This window comes from Diuraphis noxia, unplaced genomic scaffold (assembly GCF_037042655.1).
Source record: "Diuraphis noxia isolate RWA-SAM2 unplaced genomic scaffold, SU_Dnox_SAM2 contig0002, whole genome shotgun sequence".
Lineage (NCBI taxonomy): Eukaryota > Metazoa > Arthropoda > Insecta > Hemiptera > Aphididae > Diuraphis > Diuraphis noxia.
This window is the reverse complement of record NW_028301712.1, coordinates 86,407,833-86,435,715: the sequence shown is the minus strand read 5'-3', so window position 1 is coordinate 86,435,715 and position 27,883 is coordinate 86,407,833. Positions and strand designations below refer to the sequence as shown.

Here is a 27,883-nt window from a genome sequence, read left to right as displayed (position 1 = left end):
CCTATTTGGATTTCAAAAAATTTAAAGGCTCTAATTTTTTTTTTAAAAATTGCTCATAAAGTTTATAAGAGTACCGGTTTGGTGAGTGTTTACATATCTTTTTCAGAACTTCGTGCCAAGTGTAAGTTCTACTCAAAAGCAGACTATCACCTTTACATTAATAATTTACAAAAAAACTTAAATGTCTATCCTAAACGTTTCTGGAAATTTATAAATAATAAAGGCAAATCCAACTTTCTACCAAATTACATGTACTTGTATAACGAAAAATTTGATTCACCGAATGATATTGTCAATGCTTTCTCTAAATATTTTTCTAGCGTATATGAAAATAACAATGATATTAATTTAAATAATAACCAATTTAATCAACCTAATGTACTCCTATCTCCTTTGCACTCTTATACAATACAGTTATTTGATATTTTTAATTCACTTAACTCACTTACTTCTAGCTCATGCCCAGGACCTGATTTAATTCCAAGTATATTTTTCAAAAACTGTACTTATGCTTTTTCTACTCCCTTATTATATCTGTTTAACCTGTCACTATCTTCTGATATTTTTCCCGATGCATGGGAAACTAGTATTATTCACCCTGTACCAAAATTATCATCAGACCTGTTTAATGTCGCCAATTACCGACCAATCTCACTACCTTCTATTATACCCAAGGTATTCGAATCTATTATTGCTGCAAAAATCATACCTATTCTAGCAAATGTTATCGTTGATGACCAGCATGGTTTCTGGCGTAATAAGAGTACCATTACTAATTTGCTCGTCTTCCAAAATTTCTTATCTGATGCCCTTAAGACTTGTAGTAGTGTTGACGTTATCTACACTGATTTTGACAAAGCTTTTGATAAAGTGAACCACCAGATTTTATTTACAAAATTAGGACAAATCGGAGTATGCGGTCCCCTCCTAAACTGGTTAATTTCTTTTACCCAAAATCGTTTTCATATTGTTTTTTACAAAGGTTATAGTTCTACCCCAACGCGAATTACATCTGGAGTTCCGCAAGGATCCCACTTAGCTCCAATATTATTCAATATATTTATTAATGATAAAATACAGTTTCAAAATTGCTCTACGCTAATGTTTGCAGATGATATTAAATTGTTTTGCATAGTTAATTCGCAATTTGATGCTGATTTACTTCAATCTGAATTAAATATCCTATTTGATTGGTGCACTCAAAATTATCTATCACTTAATATTAATAAATGTCAGATAATGACTTTACTAGATCTAGATCGACTACCAACTATAATTACTCTATAAATAGTTTAACTCTTCTCCGTTCTACTGGTCCTATTAAAGACCTTGGTATATTATTTTGACCCAAAGCTAAAATTTGATTGTCATATACTCGTACACATGATTATTAATAAATCGCATCGACTTTTAGGTTTTATTAGTCGTAATTGTAGAGACTTCACTGAAAAACTTCTATCGTAATGAAATTACTTTGAGTACATTTCAATTTATTTATTTTTTAGTGAATTATACCAAACATAATTTTCATTATTTTACAGTATTTTCTTTTACAATACATTTATACTCAAAGAGTTTATAATCAATATAACGTTATCATGGGTTACATAAAAGGGTGGGAATCAAACATAGAACTCACGGTTGTGGTCCGGTAGTTGATCGAAGCGGTTCCCGACGTTGCGACAAAATGAGTGCTCGGTGGTACTTTGCGGCGTACAGATGTCGTCCTTCGACGGGTTGTATGGTGGCTATACTCCTCTGCGTAGCTGTGGCTCCCCTCTCGGATAGTCTCACTGTCCTTATCCTCTGCGAGTCGATGTTGGTAGTGGCTCAAATCGGGTAGTCTCACTGTCCTGATCCTCTCGGACAGTCTCACTGTGTGGACGGGACAAAGGTATCGCTGAAAATAGCCTGTAGCACATCCGTATCTAACAGCAGATGATTAACGTCCGGCTTGTGCAGGCTAGGGAAAGAGGCTGTGGTTCGTTTGGTAATTGCGTTCGTGTCTCTCTAACGGCAGTCGATTACCGTCCGGCCCGCAATATACCGCACTCCGCGGGGACGAAGGTAGTTGTACGAGCCGGGAACGACACAATAATAGGCCGTGACGCCTGGTCACCAAATACTTCGCGCGCTACTCTCACACACCGACCGACCTGTGTATGTGTGTATATGTGTGTATAGCGACTCGATAGAAGTGGACGGGATCGCCGATCAAAACTAAAGAGTGCTAGTGTGTGGTGGTATGTGTAAGTGTGTAGGTATGTGTGGTGTGTAGACTTAAAACTAAAATAAAAGGTAACACGGTTTTTGGTAACTAAGTTGCTGTAATATACAAATAATTTAAAATCTACAATATAATATAAAAATCACAGAAACAGAAAGGTATATAAAAAGTATAATAATATGGCCCTCTTGGCCCAACAGAATAAAATGAAATCAACGGCCCTACTGGCCCAACAGGTAAAAATATAATATAATGCTGCTATGTGAGCTGATATAATTATTAAATATAAATAATAGTAATATAAGTAAAGAACTCACAATTTTGTCGGTGCTCGGCTGGCCAGCTGCTACCTAACCTAGCCTATATAAATGATTGCACACACACACAGAAACTGGAAAATAAATATAATAATAATAATAATAATAATAATAAATAATAAATGTGGCGATTCGCGCCCACACAAAATAATAATACAATGTGGCGATTCGCGCCCACACAAAATAATAATACAATGTGGCGATTCGCGCCCACACAATTATAATAATACAAGTGGCGATTCGCGCCCACACAATTATAATAATACAAGTGGCGATTCGCGCCCACACAATTATAATAAAGTGGCGATTAGCGCCTTACACTATATAAAAATATATTATAAAAAAGTGGCGATTAGCGCCTTGCACAAAATATAAAATATATAAAAAATAAATGTGGCGATTCGCGCCGACACGAAAAATATAATAATTTTACGGCGATTTGCGCGCGTAGCATAAGAAGAAAATGTTGTGTTTATCGTTTACACACTGGAACTGGACTAGCTTGGTTGGGCGGCCGTGCTAATTAAGTCGGCACAGGCGAACCGGCGGCGACCGATAACGCGTTTACTTAATCTACATATTATATAATAATTCACAATCACATAATTAATACAAAAATATACACTACGAAAATAAACTACAATTATATGGTGACTGTTTGCGTGTGTGTGTGTGTGTTGGTCAATCGGCGACGGCTCGTAACCGGAGCGCGCGTATATACGATATATTTACGTATACTAAATTATGCCGACACTATTTGGCGTCAACATCCTCCCCCCGTTGAAAATCTGTTTTCAACTGCTTCTTTCCTTTCTTCTACTGGAAGGCGGCATAGCTTTACTACTGGACGCTTCAACTCCGCACCGGATCCGAGGCGCATGGTTACTACTCTTATGACACCATCCTTACCAGGATGAACACTAGTTACTCTTCCCAATTTCCACCTTGTAGGTGGTATATTTTCATCTCTTATAATAGCAATATCACCAATTTCCAACGGAGCCTTACTACTTGACCATTTTCCTCTAATCTGCAACTGAGGCAAATATTCACTGGACCATCTTCTCCAGAAGAGTTGCATCAAGGCCTGTACATATTTCCATCTTTTAAGGCTACTCCACGATTCCTGCCTCAGGTCGACCTCAGAGGGTAATTCGATAGGACCACCTATCAGGAAATGAGCTGGAGTTAGTGCTTCCAAGTCAGATGGATCACTGCTCATGGGCGTGAGTGGTCGTGAGTTGAGGCAAGCTTCTATCTGACACAATAGTGTGGATAATTCACCAATTGATAGCTTGGCATCGCCCATCATGCGAGTTAAGTGATGCTTTGCCGCTTTCACCGCGCTCTCCCATAGGCCACCGAAATGTGGTGCTGCTGGTGGGTTAAATTTCCATTCAATGCCCCTCTGGGCTATTTGTGGCTGTGCATCTCTTACATGCGCGTACAACTCTCTTCTCGCTCCAACAAAGTTTGTACCGTTATCGCTAAATATTTTGGAACATAAGCCTCTACGTGCAGTGAATCGACGCAATGATGCCAGGAAAGCTTGGCTTGACAAATCTTCCACCGCCTCCAGATGAACTGCTCTAGTGGTGAAGCATACATACACAGCTATCCAGGCCTTCACCGCTACCACTCACCTTATACCGCTTCTTATGATAATTGGTCCAGCAAAGTCAACACCAGTAACCGCGAACGGTCGCATGACTTGAACCCTTTCCTTGGGTAGAGGGGCCATCAAAGGAGCATTAAAGGTAGGTTTGGTTTGGGTGCATCTTACACAACGTGATACTACGGAGCGCGCCATCACTCGACTTCTCAATGGCCAATACTTCCGTCTCACCTCAGCAAGCAATGCTTGAGGGCCACAATGTAATTGCTCAAGGTGTTTTTGCTCAAATATTAATCTGGTCACCTTATGGGTTGCAGGCAAAATGATCGGGTGTCTTTGTAATATTGACAGATTAGAGTTATCCAAACGGCCACCAACTAAAATTAATCCATCCTTCAAAAATGGATGCAGGGACTTCAATTTACTATTAAAATGTAACTCTTTCCCAGACTCCAAGGATTGTAATTCATCAAAGAAACACTCGGATTGGAGTTGTTTCAATATACACACCTCTGCAAATTGTAGCTCTCTTACCGATAAATGACCTTTACTTGGTATCGTCTTTGTCCTAACATATTCTGCAAATCTGAATAACCAAGCTGTTGCTCTCTGCAGTCGTGACCATGACGAGTAATGTTGAACCAACTCTTGATTAGATTGGGCTCCAACCAATGCGAATCGTATTGTGCGTTGCTCAGGTATTTCTTCTTCCGCTAATATATTTCTCGGGTCTTGTTCCCAGGACTCGTCTGATGTACTTAACCAGTCAGGTCCGGACCACCAAAGTTTTGAATTTCTTATCTCTGTCACATTGGTGCCACGGGATATCATATCAGCAGGATTTTTATCTGTTCTTACGTAATTCCATTGTGATGAATTTGTGAGCTCTAAAATCTGGTTAACGCGATTGCTGACATACACCTTTAATCGATTAGATTGTGCGTTCAACCAACTAAGAACCACAGTAGAGTCTGTCCACAAGTGACATTTATACCGATCAATTTCCCAAGACTCTGTTAATTTTTGTAGTAATTGTGACAACACCAAGGCTCCATTCAGTTCAAGCCGAGGAATTGTTGAACCCTTTATCGGTGCTACACGACTCCTAGCGCACAGCAATCGAACCTGCCACGTATTTTCGGAACAGCGCGATCGTACGTATATGCAGGCACCATACGCTTCTTGTGATGCGTCACAGAAGCCATGTATCTGGAATTCATTTGAGTTGGGGAGTACCTTCCTTGGAATGGATACGTGTTGCAATTGCTCTAAATCTTTATGGAATGACTTCCAACGCTCTTGAATATCTAAAGATAGGGGACTATCCCAATCAATTTTTAAGGCCCATACCTGCTGTAAAAATATTTTACCCTTGACGAGGATTGGAGCTATAAAGCCTATAGGGTCAAACACCTTGTTCAAATCGGATAGTAGTGTCCTTTTGGTCAATTTTGATCGTGCTGAAGTTGGTATGACATTAAACCTAAACTCATCAAGAACTGGCCTCCAACAGAGTCCTAGAGACTTGAGCATTTCATCATCTCCTAACTCTAAGGTGAATAGAGGGTCCCTAACGTCCTTTCCAATGTGTTCCAGTATGCGAGAAGAGTTCGAACACCACTTTCTTAATGGTAATTTGGCTGAGGCTAGAATTGACGTTATCTCTTGGTACAATTGGATACATTCTGCTTCAGTTTCACCCCCTGACATGAGGTCATCCATAAAAAAATCCCTTTTTATCGCCTTCGCAGCTCTGGGAAACCTTTCATGCATTTGTTCTGCCAACGTAACCAAGCACTGCGTTGTCATGAACGAGGCTGGCTTAGTACCATAGGTTACGGTGACTAGTCGATAAGTACGGAGAGCTTCACTCGGGTCATCGCGCCAAAGTATCCGTTGCAGATCCCAATCCTGTTCTGCTACAGCTACTTGGCGAAACATCTTCTCGATGTCTGATGAAATTACATATTGATATTTTCGAAAACGCGTAAGAATTGAGAATATATCCTCTTGTGTTTTGGGGCCTCGCATCAATACATCGTTGAGTGACAACCCTGAGGAAGTTTTCGCTGAAGCATCAAACACGATGCGAATTTTTGTTGTTAGACTTGAGCCCTTGAATACAGCATGGTGTGGTAAGTAGCATGATCGCTTAGGAATATTGGATTCGTGCAGCACTTCTTGCATGTGGCCCATCTCCAGATACTCTTTCATGAACCTTGTATACTCAATTCGTAAGTCTGCATCTTGCTGTAGTTTTCTCTCTACACTAAGAAATCTGGATGTAGCTAAACCGACACTCTGACCTAAATTAGTTAGATCCGCTTTGACGGGTAACTGCAGCACGAACCGACCCTCTTCATTTTGTTTGGCCGTGGACTGGAAATGTTCAAGCGCATGGTTCTCCTCAATAGAACATTGATTTGCCTTCGATTGTTTATTGTACAATACATCATCGTGGCCGAGAATCACCTCCGATTCTTCTTCAACCGATCTGTTAACACTCAACAAACATGTCTGGGTCATCTCACCTGTGACTATCCACCCCAATTTGCTGTCTTGCAGATATAGCATTTCCACATCAAGCTGTATGCGACTTGGCTGTAGAATGTCAAAGAATGCACCAGCTCCAATTAATAGGTCGATTTGTTTAGAATCATAGAATTGGGGATCTGCTAACTGCGGCACTAATTCACTTGGAATTGTCCAGCCCTCCACCGGAGTATGAATAGGTTGTAGTCGTGACATGATCACAGGCAATGTAAGACAAGATAACTTAAAATTCGATGCACCAAATCTGGATTCGACACATACATCGACACTTGTGCTAGACTGAAGAGAATTCGCGCCTATGCCACTAACTGGTAGTGTCACTCTGGCTGCTGGTAATTGTAGTTGTCTTGCTAATCCTTTAGTTATAAAGTTAACTTGCGAACCACTATCTAATATGGCATGGCATTTTCTACGTAACCCCTGATTATCTCTCACTAAAACTACAGCCGTTGATAAAAATACATGTCCATGCCCTTGATGAACTAGTAATACACTTTTTGAGCCACTTGAGGTTGAAGTTGAAACTGTATTTTCTATAGATTCATCCTCAGCAATAACATTTGAAGGATTTGCTTGTCTCTCATAATGAAGTATGGTATTGTGCTTTCCCTTGCAAATAAAACAATTAAACCTTGATCTGCATTTATCAACGGTGTGAGATGAATGAAGACAATTAAAACATAGCTTAGCTTCACGCACAAAATTCATTCGGTCTCCAACTGCCAATTTTTTGAAGTTAGTACATGTATACAGCTTGTGCATGCTTGTGCAGTATACGCATTTCTCTCTTGCCTCGGACGATGCCAACAGTGCACCCTTTGAGTGATTTGGTTTTGGATACCTAGTTCCAGAATTGAATTTTGGAGTGGGCTTGGAGAGTTTTTTATTTAAACCTACGGCCTCTGAACTTTCTAACGCCACACACCGACTAGCCAGAAAGGATTCAAGGTCCACGTACTTAGGCAACTCAGTATTTCTCTGATGTAATTGCCATCCATGACCAGTGTTTTTGTCTAAACGCCCTGTAACTATGGTAATCAACCACGCGTCCCAAAATTCAACTGGTTGGTCAAGCGCCTTCAGAGCAGCGACATGCGTGCATACATGTGAATAAAGCTCTTGCAGTGCTGACGCTGATGGTTCTTCTATCCTTGGACACTCTAGTAACGATCGTATGTGAGACTGTATTACGAGACTACGGTTGTCATATCGCTGCTTTAGCCTCTCTACAACCACCGAATAATTACCATCACTGATCGGAATAGAACGTACCAAGTCCAATGACGGCCCTGATAAACACGAACGCAAATAGTAAAACTTCTGGGCAGTTGAATAGGAATCGTCTTCGTGAACCATAGCCCGAAAAATATCGAAGAACGAAGACCACTCTTGTATATCTCCATCGAATTTTGGTAATGGTATCGGGGCAAGCTGAGTACGATTTCCTGCAAGGCCTCCAGTTTGTGTCACATTGTGTACGGTAGTGTTTAATCCCTTGTCTGCATTGATAATTTCTTGCATCTGTGATCTTATCGTGAAATAAAGATCTTCAAATTTATTCCTTTCACCTTCGGCTTCTTCAATATCGTCCACAGCAATTAATTCAATTTGAGTCTGAATATCATCAAATTTCCTACTTAATTGAGGTATTTCTCCCTGCCTGAACTCGAGTAACGAAGCTGGTTGTTCACCGATAATGAAATTTGACACAAAGGTTTGGGCACGAGTGAGAGCCGCTTTGACAACGCCTCGCTTCCTTTTTAGTTCGGATAACATTTTTATTTCCTCTTCACTGTACATCGTGTAGTCTAATATAAGATGTAGTCACCGAATTACCAAATGGACAACCAACTATGAATATAATGAATACAACAGAGAAAGTGATTTGGGCTTCTAGAAAAGACAGTATAATTTTTAAAATTTCAATTATGGAGTAAATGATAACCGAAATTTTAGTATGTAAATGATACAGAAGACAGCTGATTGTAAACAATTAATAATCAGTGTGATTACAGATACTCGTTCAAAAATATAGATAGCCGATTTTAATGTTGACGCAACACAAAATATTAATAATATATAATATATATTACGTACGACGGAAAATAATAGAAATCAGTTAATACCAAAGTGGATTAATATAGAAATATATACGTAATCTAATAAATTAAGTATTGCACATCACGTCGAGGTCACCAAAATGTACGGGCCGGGAACGACACAATAATAGGCCGTGACGCCCGGTCACCAAATACTTCGCGCGCTACTCTCACACACCGACCGACCTGTGTATGTGTGTATATGTGTGTATAGCGACTCGATAGAAGTGGACGGGATCGCCGATCAAAACTAAAGAGTGCTAGTGTGTGTAAGTGTGTAGGTATGTGTGGTGTGTAGACTTAAAACTAAAATAAAAGGTAACACGGTTTTTGGTAACTAAGTTGCTGTAATATACAAATAATTTAAAATCTACAATATAATATAAAAATCACAGAAACAGAAAGGTATATAAAAAGTATAATAATATGGCCCTCTTGGCCCAACAGAATAAAATGAAATCAACGGCCCTACTGGCCCAACAGGTAAAAATATAATATAATGCTGCTATGTGAGCTGATATAATTATTAAATATAAATAATAGTAATATAAGTAAAGAACTCGCAATTTTGTCGGTGCTCGGCTGGCCAGCTGCTACCTAACCTAGCCTATATAAATGATTGCACACACACACAGAAACTGGAAAATAAATATAATAATAATAATAATAATAATAATAAATAATAAATGTGGCGATTCGCGCCCACACAAAATAATAATACAATGTGGCGATTCGCGCCCACACAAAATAATAATACAATGTGGCGATTCGCGCCCACACAATTATAATAATACAAGTGGCGATTCGCGCCCACACAATTATAATAATACAAGTGGCGATTCGCGCCCACACAATTATAATAAAGTGGCGATTAGCGCCTTACACTATATAAAAATATATTATAAAAAAGTGGCGATTAGCGCCTTGCACAAAATATAAAATATATAAAAAATAAATGTGGCGATTCGCGCCGACACGAAAAATATAATAATTTTACGGCGATTTGCGCGCGTAGCATAAGAAGAAAATGTTGTGTTTATCGTTTACACACTGGAACTGGACTAGCTTGGTTGGGCGGCCGTGCTAATTAAGTCGGCACAGGCGAACCGGCGGCGACCGATAACGCGTTTACTTAATCTACATATTATATAATAATTCACAATCACATAATTAATACAAAAATATACACTACGAAAATAAACTACAATTATATGGTGACTGTTTGCGTGTGTGTGTGTGTGTGTTGGTCAATAGGCGACGGCTCGTAACCGGAGCGCGCGTATATACGATATATTTACGTATACTAAATTATGCCGACACTATTTGGCGTCAACAGTAGTTGACCAGCGATTGCCGGCCTTGGTTTCATACGCAGTGTTTGATTTGTGGTTTTTTTTGGCGTTCGGTAGTTCTAAAAAAAAAAAATAGTGCCGATCCTAAGCATTCCGTCGTTCGAGATATATATAGATTGACAGTCGCTGATTCCGAATCTGCATCTTTCAGGGTTCTATCTCCTCGGGTTTCCGGTGAAAACATATTTCCCGGAGGGCGGCACGCTTTCTGATATCGGGAGTGGTTAAGCGCTATCTATGTTTTATTGGGGTATGATTTGGTCGCGTTCCGTGGTGTCGTGAATTAATGGAGTAACGAGCAACGAGAGTGCGCCACCTCCGCCACACTCCGTTTTGTCTCGTTACACTACGAGTATTAAATCGATTTATTGTTCGTTAATACGACTGATCTGCGAATACGGTTCTATACTCTATATGGTCTCCCTACCAGGCAGGGAAAAAAACAAGATTGGAAAAAGTACAGTACAAATTCTTACGCTACCTCTCATTTAAATGTTCTATACCTAGAGAACCTCACACATCTTACAATCAACTCCTATCTTTATTAAACCTCCAAACGTTGGAACATAGACGACTTTGTTTCCTATATAAGCTTTTGAATGGCAATGTAGACTGTCCAGATTTTTTAAGCCGCTTAACCTTCTATACTCCCACTTTTAACACTCGCTCGACAAACACCTTTCACTTTAAGCATACAAGTTACGAACTATACAAATAACACTCCCTGCAATAGATTAATGCAAACTGTTAATAAATTTAAAACTGATATGTTCAGCTCACCAAATCTAGACTCATTCAAATCATATTGTAGTTATTTAATTCTTAATACTTAAATATGTATAGCTATTGTATATTTGTTTATTATTATTATTTTCAACCAATTTCCTCAGGCATATTTAATTATATGTCTATTATTATTACTATTAATACTACTGTATGCGCAGCTGACGTCCTTTATTTAAATAAAATCAGGTACGCCTCTACGCCAGAGAATAATAATATGGAATAACAATGTATAACAATGTGAATAATAATATAATAATATAGAATAATTATGATAATAATGTGTAACAATATGAGTAGCCCTGCTGGCTCAACAAATGACTATAATGTATAATATAAATAAGAATGTAATATAAAAATATATATATGTGCTTGATTAGTACTAATTAAATGAATATACTATGAATGTATGTATATGATATATGCCTCAGTCGGCCAATACAAAAATGAATATAATATAAAAAATGTATATAATATATGCCTCAGTCGGCCAATACCAACATGAGTATAATATAAAACATAGCCAATTGGCACAAAATATAAAATTCTAATAATACAATAATACTATACAAAAAACAAGGTACTCACAAAATACAATGCAGGCGGTTACTTTAATCGGCGGATTTCATCCCACGTGACCGTGCCGGGAACGTAATATAATAATAATAATACACAAAATATAATAACAATGTCAACCGCACACGTGCGACCGCTTTAAAGTAACCGCTGACGAGCAAGCCACAGGAACAAGGAACCACAAAGCCAATACAAATAATGACCACCCTGCTGGGAAAAATAAAATATAAGATCTGAAAATATTATGATCGTAGAAACGAATACATTACCAAAAGAAATATAATAATGGCGACCGAGTAATAATATAGCAGCTGAACAGCACACGTGGATTTTTATACTTCAAAAAAGCAACAAAAAACGATACGAAAAGAGTCCCAGAGACGAAAAACAAGAAAAAAGGGGTCGGAGCTGGTGCGTCCGGACTTTTATAAGCTCGCAGACGGACAGTGTCATCGAAATACAATAAATAAATTAAACTAGAACAATAATTGATTGCAGTGCCTCTCAGTAAGCTTGACAAAGAACTTAAAAAATTAGAAAACGAAGTTACTAGAGAGAAACCATAATAAATACAATATGACAGGAAAGTATATAAAAACAAAACCGTTGGAGTTACGCACGCCGCTCACTATCAACTTGATAAGAGCATATCGCTAATATCACAGCCGACAGGGAGACAACGTGCGCAGCTGCTACAATATAATAAATAATAATAAATGTATATACTGAATACTGCCTTAGTGCAAACAACTACTATTATTACTATTATTTTTATTGTTATTATTATTATTATCAATATTAATTTTATATCCTTATTTTGTTAAACATTATTATAATGATTGTAATTTGTAATGCTATTGTCTATTGTAACAGGGCCTTGCCCGTTTGATACTTAATAAATAAATAAATAAACAAATAAATATAGCGATAAATAAACTTTCATACATTTTAATATTTTACAAAAATAATCCAAAGTGAATAAGACACATTTAGCAACCCCCCCCCCCCCACCACCCCAACAAGAATACTCCTGCAGTATAAACACTATTCAATGAAGCATGTTATCGGTCATTATTTTCCTAATTTATAAATATAGTATATAATACATATACTATGAACACACACCGCAGTATATGAACAATTTTGAATACCTCTGCTATAGCCTATAAGTAATGATAAGTATAATTTTTTCATCAGTATTGCGGTAGGTTGTACCAATTTTTGCAAAATCAGATCACACATATTGTTTGAACGCGGAACGGGTGCCGCCAAAAACAGAGATGATCCAAGTTGCGTTCTATGTCGAAGCTCCGAGCGACGTTTCCCCCCTCCGCGGACCCGTGCCGCCGACGCCGGCCGGCGTGCTGGCCCATCGGCCGTCGTGAACACTTTTTCGTAGAGCACTAGAGCTGTCTTTTTCCAACGGCTGAACGTAACGCAACGTCCGCGTTACCGCTATTCGTGTCGTGTGTGTGTCCCAAAAAACCTCGTGTGAGCGCGAGATGTGTGAATCGGTGCTGTAATCAGCGGCCACATTTAGTATCTACAAAAGCTTATATTTCGTTTTCTTTTTATTCGTTGTCGATATACGCGCCCAGTACGTTGCGTTAAGTAAAAGGTCGCGTGTAGACATGACTGTTTGTCCGTCGGTTCCGTCGTCCGACGCCGAGCGATACATCGCGTGATCGCGAGTGGTGGCGTGTTCGCCACACTTCGCGCCCGGGACCAAATCACGTGCTATTTGCGCCAGAATACGAACTACGCCGTGTCACCGTTGAACGACGAGCCGAAAATTATTGTCCGCCGTCGCCGTTCCGGCGAAGGACCCCCATTGGTCATCTACCCGGAGCATCGCCGAGCCTACAGTCGCCAAATCAGGTCAATCCTTTACTTAGTCCCCCACGTTGGCAGTGGGTTGTATAAATTAAAATATTGTTTCCCAGCTTTATATTTGTATTTATATTATACATACCTATAGTTTTTAAGTTTATAACTTTGGGCGCCCGCTATTATTATATCTATCATATGGTTATTGCAAATATACGTGTTTCCGACCCTAAATTGTGATGTGATCTGTGAGTATATATTGAGTAACCTGTCCCCGCTCCAGCCTTCAACACTTAACGCCAGTCGTTGCCGACAACCGCACAAATCGTAGGATCGGCATCGGCGTCAGCACATATATTACTCTAATACATAATAATAATAATATTAATATTAATATTATTATTATATTTATCATCAATTCATAAATATCAATAGCTGTTATATATTAATTACTATTATACAATTTATAACTAAATTTTCAATACGTTTTAAAAATGTTTTGTTTTTCACAAGAGCGTTTTGGGTCTTGACATGTTTCATATAATGTCTTGCTACCAGAGAATATCTCCAAGCTACTTGGTATGCTTACAACAACAACGCTGTTAGTTTTGTTACCGACACCACATATCTGGATTGGAACACTAGTTTTCTCTCACTATCAATTTGCGAACAAGAATCGCCGGACAAGTTATATGACTTGGCTTCCAAGTGCGAATGTCATACGAATACAATATTGAATATTATACATTGATAACAATATCGTGGCTTATGTACCTATAGATACATAATATTTACGATGACACTTGAATATCGTAGAGAATATGACAATGTATAATTAGAACTTTTGAATTAATTCAACTACGGCGCTTATTTGTTATACGTTATACCTATCTAATAATGTATAGATAGTATAAATTGTATAGCTTTGACAATAACTTCATGACATTTTTATTTTATCATATTCCTGTAATCATTTATCTATTTTATGAAAACTCCGTTCACAATATATTTTTAGAAGTTATTAGTTGATTAAATTAAAAAATAAAAATAAAATATTGTACATATGATTAATTAAACAATCGTATATCAAATAGCTTACATTAAGTTTTCAAATCATTAAGAGAACAGTGAAAATCAAAGTATGTTTAATACAAAAAAAAAAAATGGCAAATGTAGGTAACCACTCTACTGCATATTTATTAGGAGTGCTTCTCGTTATTGAGTATAGGCATTAGGCAGTTACCGTAATGGACGTGTTGAATTTCAATTCGTTGACAAATCATTATATACGATTAAAAATAATTTTATACAACGACAGTCTATGTGGTTGATACTTAACCAATATGTTACCAAGTAATTATTTTACTAATAATATTAAAATGTTATTAAATGTCTGTATTCTTAATTTGCGTGCCATTTTTAAAGGTACTTCAGAACTTTACGAAGTCTTATATCGAAAATGATTTATCAGAGCATTTTTCTAGTATAATATAAAAATAATTTTAAAATTTTAAAATCAATACGTTCATCTTTCTGAGTTGAAAGCTTACATAAATGATGATAAAATGATATATAATTTTTCTTATAGGGGCAGTATATAGATAAGTTATAAAAAAACATTGAGTTATAATAAGCTTTATGTCATTTTATGTACACCATCTACTAAAACTATTTAAATACTTACTTATGAAGACGCCATCGCCACAAGGGTCATCTTGAGTACCTAGTCATAATTATTTTAAAATTTACAAAAAAAAAGGTCATAACTTATTCAAAAATAATATCAATAAAATTCTTCGAGATGCCTTAGATAATTCATACCTTTAAATTGTATAAGAGGTAAATTCACTCTAATTTTAGAAATTACAGACTAAAATGTATTATCGTGAACATAAAATGTATCATGTTGTACGTTAGTAACATGAGACAACAAAATAAATACTAGTTTAGCATCCTCTTAAGTGTGATAATAAATATATAAGGCATCTAATGTTGAAATGTTTTATGCATTTTTGAGTCATCTGAAAGAACTAGGTAGTAACCTATCCTAACCTGACCTATTAGATAGACCACCAAATGAGAGACTTAAAAGAAATGTAGTAAGATCTCGTATGGATCTCGTTGGTAAGTTATAAAAAATAAACTATTAGTAGTATGTTTTGGTAGGTTCTGTATACCCCGCAAAACCGGCGAATCCGGCTACCCCGCCCGCCCTATGGTTCGAGCTATCGCGACCGTGCTCAGCCGTGCCCCCTCCCCTCTCATCCATGTCATGCCCTACCCATCCCCCTCCCATCTATACTTATCACATACCCCCCCCCCCTCCCACAAAAAAAAAATATATTTTTAATAATTTTGAGATAAGTAAATTAAATAATATACTCTCCCCTCTCATCCATCACATACCATACCCTACCCATCCCGCTACCATTCATGCTCAGTCTTACCCCCCCTCCTCTTATCTATTCCTATCATATACATACCCCTCTATTTATGTATATACCTTCCTCCCCACCCTCTTCTATATAGTAGAAATTATATATTATATATATTCAAATATAATACATTGAGATATTGTATACAACTACCAGCGGATGAAAGTATTGGAAATGTTATTAAGAAAGTCTTCCACTTTTAATTATCCTTTAATAAATTCTGAAGTGTTAATAGCCTTCGATAATATTATAAACAATCAAATCTAATTTAAATGATATTCAATTATCTTATTTCGATAGTAATATACATTTAAGTATAAGATTATATGTATTTCAATATAAATAATATTTATACATATTTAATACATATTATGTAGAGTGGGTGTTTATATAACATTAGCAATACCAATAATATAATTAGCTACTATATTTTTTCTATTAGCCTAGAAATTTCACATTCAAACCAAACTCAGTAGAAAAATTACATTATTATATTTATATTAACATGATAGATCAAGTTTTCTAATATCTTAACTGTATATATCAATATGTTATGATAAACCTATTATGAAAAATAGATATACCATATACTTTAACACTATGTAACGAGGTCAGATAAATCATATATAAGATGGCTGATTTCCTATCATATACATACAACCTCCTCCTAAAAATCCTCTTCCATTCTCCTATCAATATACGGTCTTACGCTTACCTCCTCCAATCCAAAAATAGTCTTACCCCTCTTATTCATGTTTATTATAGAAAATATACTATATTATTATACATATCCATACTCTACAATCTACCTATACCTATCTGATTGATCATATACTTCGCGATCGAGTTCATGTGTAAAGAAATAATATCGAGTATTATTCATATTTAATTAAATAATATTGAGTATAATATCTATTATGTAAATTCGAATATAATATTATATTAGTATAATTTATATTGATATTTTATTATGAAAGTGTATCACTTTTAATTATCCTTTAATAACTGTTGGAGGGGTAATAGCTATCGATAATATATTATAAACGATGTATTCTAATTTAAATCATATTCGATTTTCTTCTCCCAAAAATAATATATACCTACATAGGAGAAAAATTATATTTAACTACCATATAAATATATTACACTTTTTAATTTTAATGATATGTGAAATATCTCTCTATAATGTAATGATTAAGCATTATGTAGGTATATGTTACTATAGGTATCACACATTGATATATTATATACAACTAGTTGGAATAAAACTCTTGAAAATGTTATTACAGACCGTGAAAAATTGTTTTTACTTATATAATTATCCTTTAATAACTAACAAAGTTTTAATAATCAGTAATAATATTATAAAACAATCGAATCTAATTTAAACGATGTTCGATTATCTTCTATCGAAAGTAATATGTCCTTAAGTGAAAAATTATATTTAATTATCAGTTAAATATATTACATTTAAATAATATACTGTTCATGAGTATCAAAAATTAAATATATTATTATGAGATGTGAAAGTTTAGTTACACTTTCAATTAATCTTTAATGTCTGTTGAAATGTTAACAGTTTAAACGTTATTATATCTATAATATTCATATTTAAATTAATAACATCATCTTATAATTATAGCTACTATTATAATATTTCCAATCAGAATACATATGTAATATTGAGTATTACCCCTTCAAACTTTGAAGGAATATCCATACTAAAGTAATAATATACTAGTATTCATTTTTTTATAATTAAAATAATACAGTAAAACCTTAAAAAAAAAAAAAAAATAATTTAAGTATATCAGAGTCTTTGACGACATCATCAGTGACGTCGGTGATCACGATGATACTAAAAATTCCCCCCCCCCCCATATTGTAAAACATTTAATATCTATGTGTAAAATATATGTGTAGAGTGGTTTGGTATAAAATATTTATATTTAGATATTATAGTCATGTATATGAAAAGTAAGCATTAGCTCTAATGATGTTATTATATTATTACTATCTATATCATAACGAATGAGGTATATATCACTATACATGTCTCCACGAGCTTTGATTTCACTCAAATATTACACACGTAGATACGAGTACTCTAATCTAATTACCAGCTCAATAGGTATAGTGTTACAGATATAGATATGTATGAATGTATGTATATAGGTATATTTATATGAATTATACTATATTATAAGATAAAAACATACATGAAAGTGAGTAAATATATTTGTAAGATAATAATGAGTGTTATTATTTAGATGTAAATAGCATTATGTTAGTGATATGATTACCATCATTTAGATATCTATGATAAGATAACATCTTACATGTATATGATTGATATGTATGAGAGAGATGGATGGTGAGGTGAGGATCAACATGTAAGTGATAAACTTAGGTTATATTTAAATAAATTATATATATATATATATATATATATATATAATATACATATATATTATATGCGTAGAGTTTTCCATAACATTAAGATATTTTTAAATATATCAATGAAACATATCATATCATATTAAAATAAATGTTTAAGAATTTAGGTAATGGATGCAATGATTCTATATAAATTATATAGGAATAACGAGAATATTTATTGTAAATTATTATTATTATATGAAAAAAAATTAACCTAGTTTATAGGTATCTATCTATGTATGATGTGAGTATGAATGATAGTATAAAATTGATGAGGATATAAATTCATAAACAAACATAGTGTAGATAAGTTTTTTTTCTTTTTGAAATAATTCATTATTTGAAAATATCAAGTTATTATATAATTACCTATATCCATATCAATTTTATACTATCATACATACTCACATACATAGATAGATATCTATAAACTCGCTTAATTTTTTTTATATAATAATAATAATTTACAATAAATATTCTCGTTATTCTTATATAATTTATATAGAATCATTACATCCATTACCTAAATTCTTAAACATTTATTTTAATATGATATGATATGTTTACAATAATATAGTATATATATTTAAAAATATTTAGCTAAATATATTAGAAATCAATAATCCTATACTCTTTTAATTATAAATAATAACTCAACCTCAAAATAATTGAAAATATTATATCAATCATATCTTTTATTTACTTAACACTATTTAATAATCAGATACATAGATATTATATTTATATATAATATCAATATCCCATTATCAAATCAAACATTTTTCTAATATCACAACATCATTACAATTATGATGGTAGCTAACAACTTAATGATTGAAAGTTATCTAATTCAATCAATGGAATATATCGTAAAACTCATACATATTATCTAAAATATCATCTTAGATAGGTGTTCATAATGATAATTTAGTAAAACCTATGATATTTAGTTGATAGACTTAAATATATTTAATTACCTATTAGACAAATATATCACACTTTAATATACTGTTTACTATAGTATCAAAAATTAAATATGTTATTATGAGATGTGTAGGTGTTATTACACTTTCAATTAACCTTTAATGTCTATCGAAACGTTAACAGTCATCAATAATATTATAAACGTTTAATTAAATTAAAATTATATACATCATACGGTATATCTTCTATCAATCTAGTGATTACATACTATACGTAATATCGATGATAGAGAATACAATATACAATGAAAAAATTATTAAGAGAAGATTTATTAAGGTTAATAGAAATTATAAGTATATCAATTTTAAATAAAGGCTGTATTAAGTTAAATACTAACGAATTAACAATGATTAATTAATTGATTTAAGATAATTATTTATGATAAACATATATATCATGATTAATTAAATTATATATTTCTAACTAACCTGAATAAGAAAATTAAATAATATTATACTACTATTTATAACATACCGTCAATATATCACCTGATAATTAGTGATATTATGTAACTATCACTCGAAATTCTTAAAATTGTATTATGAAAATGTGAGAGTGTACAACTTTTAATTGTTTTTTAATGATCTATATATAGTAAACAAAACTATTAAACCTATTTCATCACAATATTTTAGGTATAAATAAAGCATACCGATGTCGAGAATATCATCAGATGTGATACAATTGCTTAACTGATAAGTTGTTATTCTATTTAATTAAAATCATTTTTATACCATGAAAATTGTACAAGTTTTTCCAACAATGGCTGGTTCAATCACGGATAATGTGGCTATATACAAGAAAACCTTTACATATATCTCACCGACACCACCTTTAGAGCTCATCGATTCTTCTAACTATACGTTAAACTTTGAGAAACGTAAGTTTATACACATTGGAATCAATCCTAGTGATATGTTCAGAGTAGCTGTGCAAATAATAACCCCATCACGTTATGTTAATATTTCAAATGAGTTTCTCAAGCAGATATTTTCACTAATGGATAATATCTTATCATTCATTTTGAAACAGCCTGGAAAGTATAAAAGAACCATATTTCTCGAGACAGAGAATTTCAAATTATCTAGTATGATGTATAGCGGGGAAAACACCTTAGTAATAGAGTGTAAGACACATGATGGATGTCGAATTCTTTTTAAATCGTACAGAACTCATACGACTTCAATGTCTAGAATGGTGTATTTCTGAAATAATTATACGAAAATCAACTATCATACAACCAATCATCTTAAATCAATTTGAAATATTCACCGAGTATCTTGATAGAGAACTTAGTAAAATGGAATCCATACCAAGAACGAGTGAAGAAATGATTATATTTATTAAAAATATACACGATAATCACATTATTGAAAATAGTCCTAAGCATGATGTTAATTTCATCAGTCAACTCAAAATGTTTGGATATACACAATTAGCAGAACATTCGATACAACGTTGGAATAGGGAGATGACGTCATCAGAGGTATGTTAAAAAAAATATATTTATACCTCTTATGGCCGGTTTCACCACGTAGGAGTTAAAGCGCAGATTAGTTAACTCCGAGTTATCCAGTAACCCAGAGTTATAATTTTTTCGGTTTCACCACGGGTTTTTGTGTGAGAGTTAGTTAACCAGAAGTTAGCTTACGATTGGCCCATAAATTGGCCTGTTCCGGAGGCCTGTTAATGATAACATTCATTTTTCACTGATAACATTGATAATAAGCCTGATAAAGTGATAAAGTTGTTAGATTACTGTTCGTTAATCGTTTTTAAAATTCATTGTGTATTTGTGTTTTGTACTTTATAAATTGGTTCACGGATATTTTCAAATAAAAACATGAACTCAAATGAAGTGAAGAGGTCTAGAAACCTAAATTTTAATAAAAGAGAAGAAGAACTGCTAGTGGAATTAGTGACCACCTACAAGCATGTTCTTGAAAATAAAAAAACCGACGCAGTCATGTGGAAGGAGAAGGAAGTGTGTTGGAAAAAACTAGCGTCGGAATTTAATAGTCAATCACTATTAGTTCCACGCACCGTACAACAACTTCAACTGAAATACAAAAATATCAAAAAATGTGTGAGGAAAAAAAGAGTGCTTCAATTAGGTAAGTGTGACGATACATATCTATCTTCATTATTGATAATTTTCAAACATGAGCTAGTTAATGAAAATAATTAAAAAATTCAACTCAACTAGTTTAAAGTTCAGCGAGAAAAAATAATTAACTTAACTCAGTTAAAAAAAAGCAAATTTTTATTTTCAAGTCAAAACAATCATAAATCATACATTTTCCTAGTTTTATAATTTACATAAACATTTACCATGATGTTTAACACTGTGCAGACATAACAAATCACATTTTTAGTATGGTACATTATTACCTGAAATGTATTGACAAAAATAATTAAGTAGTTAAGTTAAATAGTTAAAAATTAAAAAAAGTTAACTTATCTTTAACTTTTTAGTTCAGTATTTTTTTTTAAATATAATGTAAATAAATTGTTTCTAGTTATGCCTGATGAATTTCAATATGACAAGTCTTCATCATTGACTTCCACAAACATCACTACTCAACCAGGTTTATAAAATAAATATTATTTCTAGTTAACTATTAACTATTTGCAATGTTAATAATGTTAACAATTAGCAAATACTAAATAGTAAATCGTAACAGATACCCATTATAATAGTAAAGATCAAAGATGTATCTACTTCGATAGCATCAATGTTAATAAACATTTATTTATTTCAGGTATAACTATCAGTCAATGGGATGTGGTGACTCCTCAAAACTTAAAATCGAAATTGAGTACTCCACTCAGAACTCTTCACAGTGAGTTAACATAGCAAAAAATTTCCATAATATTGATAACTAGAATTAGGGGATGTTGATGACTTGCATTTTTTTTCAGGAAAAAAAAAAAAGTCGTACTGTCGAGGCAACAAAATTATTACATCATAAAGATCAGCTTACCGAATTGCAGATTAAATGTTTAGAGCAAGAATTTGAAATGAATGAAGTCAAAAAGAGGAATCTTATTTTGGAAGAGCAAAAATTAAAACTAGAAATAGAACTTCTAAAACAAAAATTACAAATATAAATTTTTAAAAATTTGTTCACGTTTTTTACAATATATATTTTATTTTGTTAATCATTATATTTTGTTAATCATAAAATTAAATATTATAATACTCAATATAAATAAAGTTAAATAAGTTTAAATACAGTTTAAAGTTTAAGTTTATTCTTATAGTAAATTGGCAAAGTGATCATTGATCAGCCTCTCTCTCTCTTGCCTTCCTCCTGTTCCTACCGAATTACCAATGTGATTTTCATTAACATCATTAATAAAATTGTTTTCCATCAGCTCATCGTCTGGAAGTTCATCATGCATATCAACACATATGTTATGGAGAACAGCACATGCAACTATAATGGCTTGTGTGTTATTCAAGTTCACTGTTAACCCTTTACTGAGTACAGGGAATCTCCGTTTCATAACACCAAAACATCTACAAAATCACAATGAATAAAAATAAACGTATTTTCCAAATTTTGGCATAGAGTATTTTTGAGTATTTTTTAGATTCTGAACGAAGTGATGAATGTATTGTTTTTACAATGTGTGTGTTTTTTTTGTGTGTCTGTGTACAGCATAACTAGTCGAAATAATGCTTCAATTTCAAACTTTTTGAAGTGTCAATAAAATTTTTTTGGCTGAGTCAAAATACTTGAAAATTTAATACAAAGTTGCTCATAAGTTATTCTTAGAATGATTAGAAAATTATAAGAATACATAGGCACAATTTTATCTAATGTACAGCAGAGCGATACCCACTTACCCGCTTTTTTAATATTTACCTTTCTATTACATTTCTTGTTCTTATATGGCTCTCATTATATAATTGCTGGCTTCGTGTAATAGGATTGAGCAGAGGAGTCATAAGGTAGGGCTTAACTTCATAGCCACCGTCACCTAAAAGGTAGCCTTTTATGACACCTGTTTCAAATTTGTGTTTGATATTAGAGTTGTCAAAAATTATTTGATCGTGGCTTGATCCTGGCCATCGCGCCACTATGTCCATGATTTTGAGCCATGGATTGCAAATGCATTGGGTATTGATAGAAAACCAGCCTTTCCGGTTTCTAAATACTTCTGCATTATCTCCACCTATACAAATTACAACAAACCATGTTTGAATAAAACAGAACATTTAAGATGGCAATAGTATTTATATGTTATGCCTACCTGGTGACTGGATTTTTATGTGGGTGCAATCCACAGCTCCTATCACTCTAGGAAATCTACTGTGGTTGTAAAATCCATTGATTACCTTATTTCTATCAATCTCATTAGATGGAAATGAAATGAAATTTGGCCTTTGTCTAGCTATGGCTCTGCAGACTTGGTGTACGTATCGACAAGCTGAGGATTCACTGACTCCAGTGAAGTCAGCAACACACAACAAAAACGAACCTGTAGCGAGGTACCTCAGCATCATATACAATTTAGTTGGAGGTAATATCGCTCTGTTCCTGAAACAAAAAAATAAATATTAGGTAGGTAAAGAAAACAAAATTATTTTATATGGAATTAAAGTCTACTTACCTTGTAGAAGGAGGAGATAATTCATTTTCTATTAATCTCAATATTGTACTAAACGTTGCTTTTGAGAGGCGAAATCGATTAATAAAATCATGGTCATCGTACAGTTCAAGATAGTTGACCCTCTCATAAAAAATTTTTGGTCGCCGTTGCATCGCAATAACTTCGTCATCAAATAATATTCGATGGTACATAATTAAAACGTCAAAAACTTACAATAAATTCAAACAAAAACGAACAGACTTTTCAATTTTCATCAAAGCACAGAAGGCAAAAGAAAAATGATAAGAAAACGTGTTTATACAACAACCACTATCAATGGTTGTTAGTATCACGGTAAACCGTGATTGTAACTAAGAGTTAGCTCTTAACACTCAGAAATATTGGGGATTAAAATCTGGGAGTAAAGATTTTCATTAACTTGGAGTTACCATCTAACTCGAGGTCGTGAAATACGTTTTTCTCGCTAACTCCGAGTTACCGTTTACTCGCACTTTAACTCTAGGTGGTGAAACCGGCCATTATAAAAAAATAATAATAAATTAATTATTTTTAGCTATTTAATAGAAATGCGACTTCACCAACCTCACCAACAAACATCATTGTAGACAATACATTTGATACACAAAATGAGGAAGGAGGTGTTTTCAAAGCAGAGGTAATTTATAAAATAATAATAATAAAATTTATAATTGTTTTATATTTGTATACTTTTCAGTCATACGATTCAATTCATGATCTACTCCAATCATTTGATGCTAATGATGGTTCTGATTTTTTCAACACACAACACTCACCTCATCCACTAACGTACGCTACTTTTCCAAGATCATTACACAGAATAAAAAGAGTAAACTCGTTTCAATAATTGTAATGAATTAACAATTTATATGAAATAAAAAAAAAAGATATGATATAATATATTATACATGTTTTCATTTATTGAAATAATATTAAGTTTTAAAATCGGTATTCTTACTTAACTATATTTCAAAGTGTTTATTATTTTATTATATTAAATATAACTTTCATTTTATTTCCATTTTAAAGATTATCATTAAGTTTAAATGTAAGCAGTACTCATCTGAATTTACACATAATCCTCATTCAACCTTATAGTAAAAAATAAATGTCATGCCTCCAGAGAGAATTGAACTCCCGACCTCTGGTTTACAAGACCAATGCTATAACCAGGTATGCGCTTACTGGTTTAGACTAAACCGTGGTTATCTACACAAAAATAGCTGTGGACTAAACACAGTTATTTTAGAGTTATTTTAAGTATTGTTATAGCCCTTAAAAATAACTCATTATACTATAATATTACTATAAAATATGGTGGTATTATACTAAATCTATTAACGATCATTACTCGGAGGTATCTCGTGTTAAAATTTAATGTATGATAATATATCACTATTAAGATATATTAGAAGATAGAAAACAAAACAATTAAAACATCATTTCAAACTTAACTTAACCTGATACTTACTTACATATTATGTAATATTATTCACTAACAGAGACATTACAATAGTATATCTAAATATCAGTAGCCTATTGAGAATTATAGGTAGCTTAAAACTGTTATTATTATTTATAGATCGTATTTTAATTTTTATCAATTCAATAATTTAATTTATTAACCTTTACACATACAATCGTAAATAGTTCGAAAATAATAATTATATATATATATATATATAATATATACTTACATATTGTAGAGGTATTATAAACTAATTAATTTGATGTATAGGTGTGTATAATATTATATAACTGATTATCACTAACGATGTAATTTCCAATAGTTTATCGTATGCGTTTACATACATCTACAACGTTATTCCTTTATTCACTATAATACAACCCTATTAGCATCATGATGATAATAGGTATGTAAGCCCATCGCGATTCTAATGAGGGAAAGTCGAATGCGTTTTAATGATAGAAACAAGTGTCATAAACCTTCCACCCTTCTCATATAGGAACATATATAGTATGTCTTTGAAGTAGGGTATTTAAAATTGCTTAAATACAGTCGGTTGCAAGACATTTACTATCAGTCGTCCAGCGTTTATTAAAGAATTGAGAAGAATCAGCTACAATGACGAGAACCATCACCAACATAGCTTTGACGACTACGAAAGCTGAATATTTATTGTTAGCAAAGGTATATTACGGGAAATCATCTGCAACTTGATAACTATTGAGTGAGTATTTATTAGATATTCATATATTATGTATTGTATATAAATTATAGATGTGTATTAATATATAGAACACATGATCACCATACATTTCACATGTAATAATTATAAAATCTGATTATAGACTATACACATCATGGACTTATTGAAGAAAAGTTTAACCGCACAGTGTAATGTGAAATTTATCTCAGTCGGGGACTTAGTCCTCAACAGACCTTATCCTATCACCCGAATGCAGAACAAGGATACGCAGTATGGACGGGCAGTGTTATGTACATTATCTGGAGAAGGAGGGGAGCTGGTAGAGGTGTACCTTCCACGATCAATCGAGCTGGCTGATGAAGATATTTTAGAGTTCAACTGTAGGGATCAAAAGGATCTCAAATTATTATTCAAGGGTCGTAGAGGAAGAGCATTCGATATCACATTCGAATGAAATATTTAATTTTTTTTTTCCTTTATAAAATAATTAGATATGCTTGATAAATAATAATAATAATAACATAATTTAATTGGAGAATGTTTTCTATTTATTACAACAATCTGAGTGTAACCTCATTGTCTTGAGTGTAATGAGGGTAAAACAGAGGTCAACTCAACCTTCCATAGTTCGACACTTAAATACGTGCTCAATGATTTTGATGTACGTATATGTATATGAAATAAATTAAATATTATTACTTAAAAATGTTTTCCATATTATTATTATTTTATAATAAGTATAACCCACTCAACTCACCTACTACGTTATTTAATATGATGAATACACACGAGTAGAGCTAATAGACTTTTACTCACATACAATTCTCTAAACAGTTATAATATCTAGTGATAAGTATATATCGTATGATTAAAGACTATTCGATCGAAAATGAGCTGTTGGTAGTGGTGATGACAGCGATGGTGTACGAGTACTCTAATTAGTATATCGGAGTAGCATATAATAGACTAGCTGGGCGGACATACAATGAAAATCTTGCTAATATTTTCATATATCGAGTTAAGATTTAAAATAATAACTTTAAAAATTAATTTAAGTATATCAGAGTCTTTGGCGACATCATCAGTGACGTCGGTGATCATGATGATAGTAAAATTTCTCCCCATATTGTAAAACATTTAATATCTATGTGTAAAATAGATGTTTAGAGTGGTTTGGTATAAAATACTTATATTTACATATTATAGTCATGTATATGAAAAGTAAGAATTAGCTCTAATGATGTTATTATTACTATCCATATCATAACGAATGAGGTATATATCACTATTCACTATACATGTCTCCACGAGCTTTGATTTCACTCAAATATTACACATATAGATACGAGTACTCTAATCTAATTACCGAAGCTAACGGTAAAAATATATTAATACATATCCTAGGGAAACATAGAATAATACTAATAATAATAATAATAATAATAATTTAATGAAAAAAATCATTATATAAGTGTTAGAGGAGTGGGAGCGGGCCGAGCATGGATGGATACGTATATGATAGCATATCATAGACTCGTTGGGTGGGTATGCAATGAGAATCTTACTGTCATACCCCTACAAAATAGTATCATACATTTCACCTCACAAATAGGGCCGCTTTCACCAAATACTTTAAACGTCGACTACGCTTAATCAACTGATAACAGTTATTTAACCGGTCAAATTCGGGTGATTAAACCCCGGTTTAACTTAATCGTAGTTTAAAGTAGTGGTGAAACCGGCCCTTAGAGTAGAGCACTCGTATCTACGTGTGTAATATTTGAGTGAAATCAAAGCTCGTGGAGACATGTAGTGATATATACTACATTCATTATGATATAATAACGTCATTAGAGCTAATTACTAC

The 27,883-nt window shown here is 33.2% G+C and overlaps 3 protein-coding genes and 1 pseudogene across 3 annotated transcripts; 2 read left to right on the top strand and 2 right to left on the bottom strand.

Moving 5' to 3' along the window:
• Window positions 1–3,307: 3,307 nt before the first annotated feature.
• Window positions 3,308–3,853, bottom strand: LOC149059062 (uncharacterized). Its single transcript, XM_089218538.1, has one exon. It carries the CDS (start codon window positions 3,851–3,853, stop codon window positions 3,308–3,310), a length of 546 nt encoding a protein of 181 aa, XP_089074664.1.
• Window positions 3,854–4,181: 328 nt separating this feature from the next.
• LOC107172697 (uncharacterized) lies at window positions 4,182–12,153 on the bottom strand. Its single transcript, XM_089218664.1, has 2 exons — window positions 11,792–12,153; window positions 4,182–11,729 (listed from the first exon to the last, which is right to left on the bottom strand). Exon 2 carries the CDS (start codon window positions 8,510–8,512, stop codon window positions 4,184–4,186), a length of 4,329 nt encoding a protein of 1,442 aa, XP_089074790.1. The 5' UTR covers window positions 8,513–11,729; window positions 11,792–12,153; the 3' UTR covers window positions 4,182–4,183.
• A 7,816-nt stretch (window positions 12,154–19,969) lies between these two features.
• LOC149059060 (uncharacterized) lies at window positions 19,970–26,470 on the top strand (annotated as a pseudogene).
• On the top strand, window positions 21,051–22,318 carry LOC149059061 (uncharacterized). Its single transcript, XM_089220863.1, has 4 exons — window positions 21,051–21,321; window positions 21,727–21,795; window positions 21,970–22,063; window positions 22,144–22,318. The coding sequence occupies exons 1-4, from the start codon at window positions 21,051–21,053 to the stop codon at window positions 22,316–22,318; spliced, it is 609 nt and encodes a 202-aa protein (XP_089076989.1).
• Window positions 26,471–27,883: the final 1,413 nt, after the last annotated feature.

Excerpts from the sequence above, each read along its gene's own strand:
- LOC149059061 (XM_089220863.1), top strand. The coding sequence starts at position 21,051 with ATGAACTCAAATGAAGTGAAGAGGTCTAGAAACCTAAATTTTAATAAA. Across the intron at positions 21,322-21,726 it reads AAAAAGAGTGCTTCAATTAG|TTATGCCTGATGAATTTCAA; the intron begins GTAAGTGTGACG and ends AATTGTTTCTAG. Across the intron at positions 22,064-22,143 it reads CTTCACAGTGAGTTAACATA|TCGTACTGTCGAGGCAACAA; the intron begins GCAAAAAATTTC and ends AAAAAAAAAAAG.
- LOC149059062 (XM_089218538.1), bottom strand. The coding sequence starts at position 3,853 with ATGGGCGATGCCAAGCTATCAATTGGTGAATTATCCACACTATTGTGT.
- LOC107172697 (XM_089218664.1), bottom strand. The coding sequence starts at position 8,512 with ATGTACAGTGAAGAGGAAATAAAAATGTTATCCGAACTAAAAAGGAAG.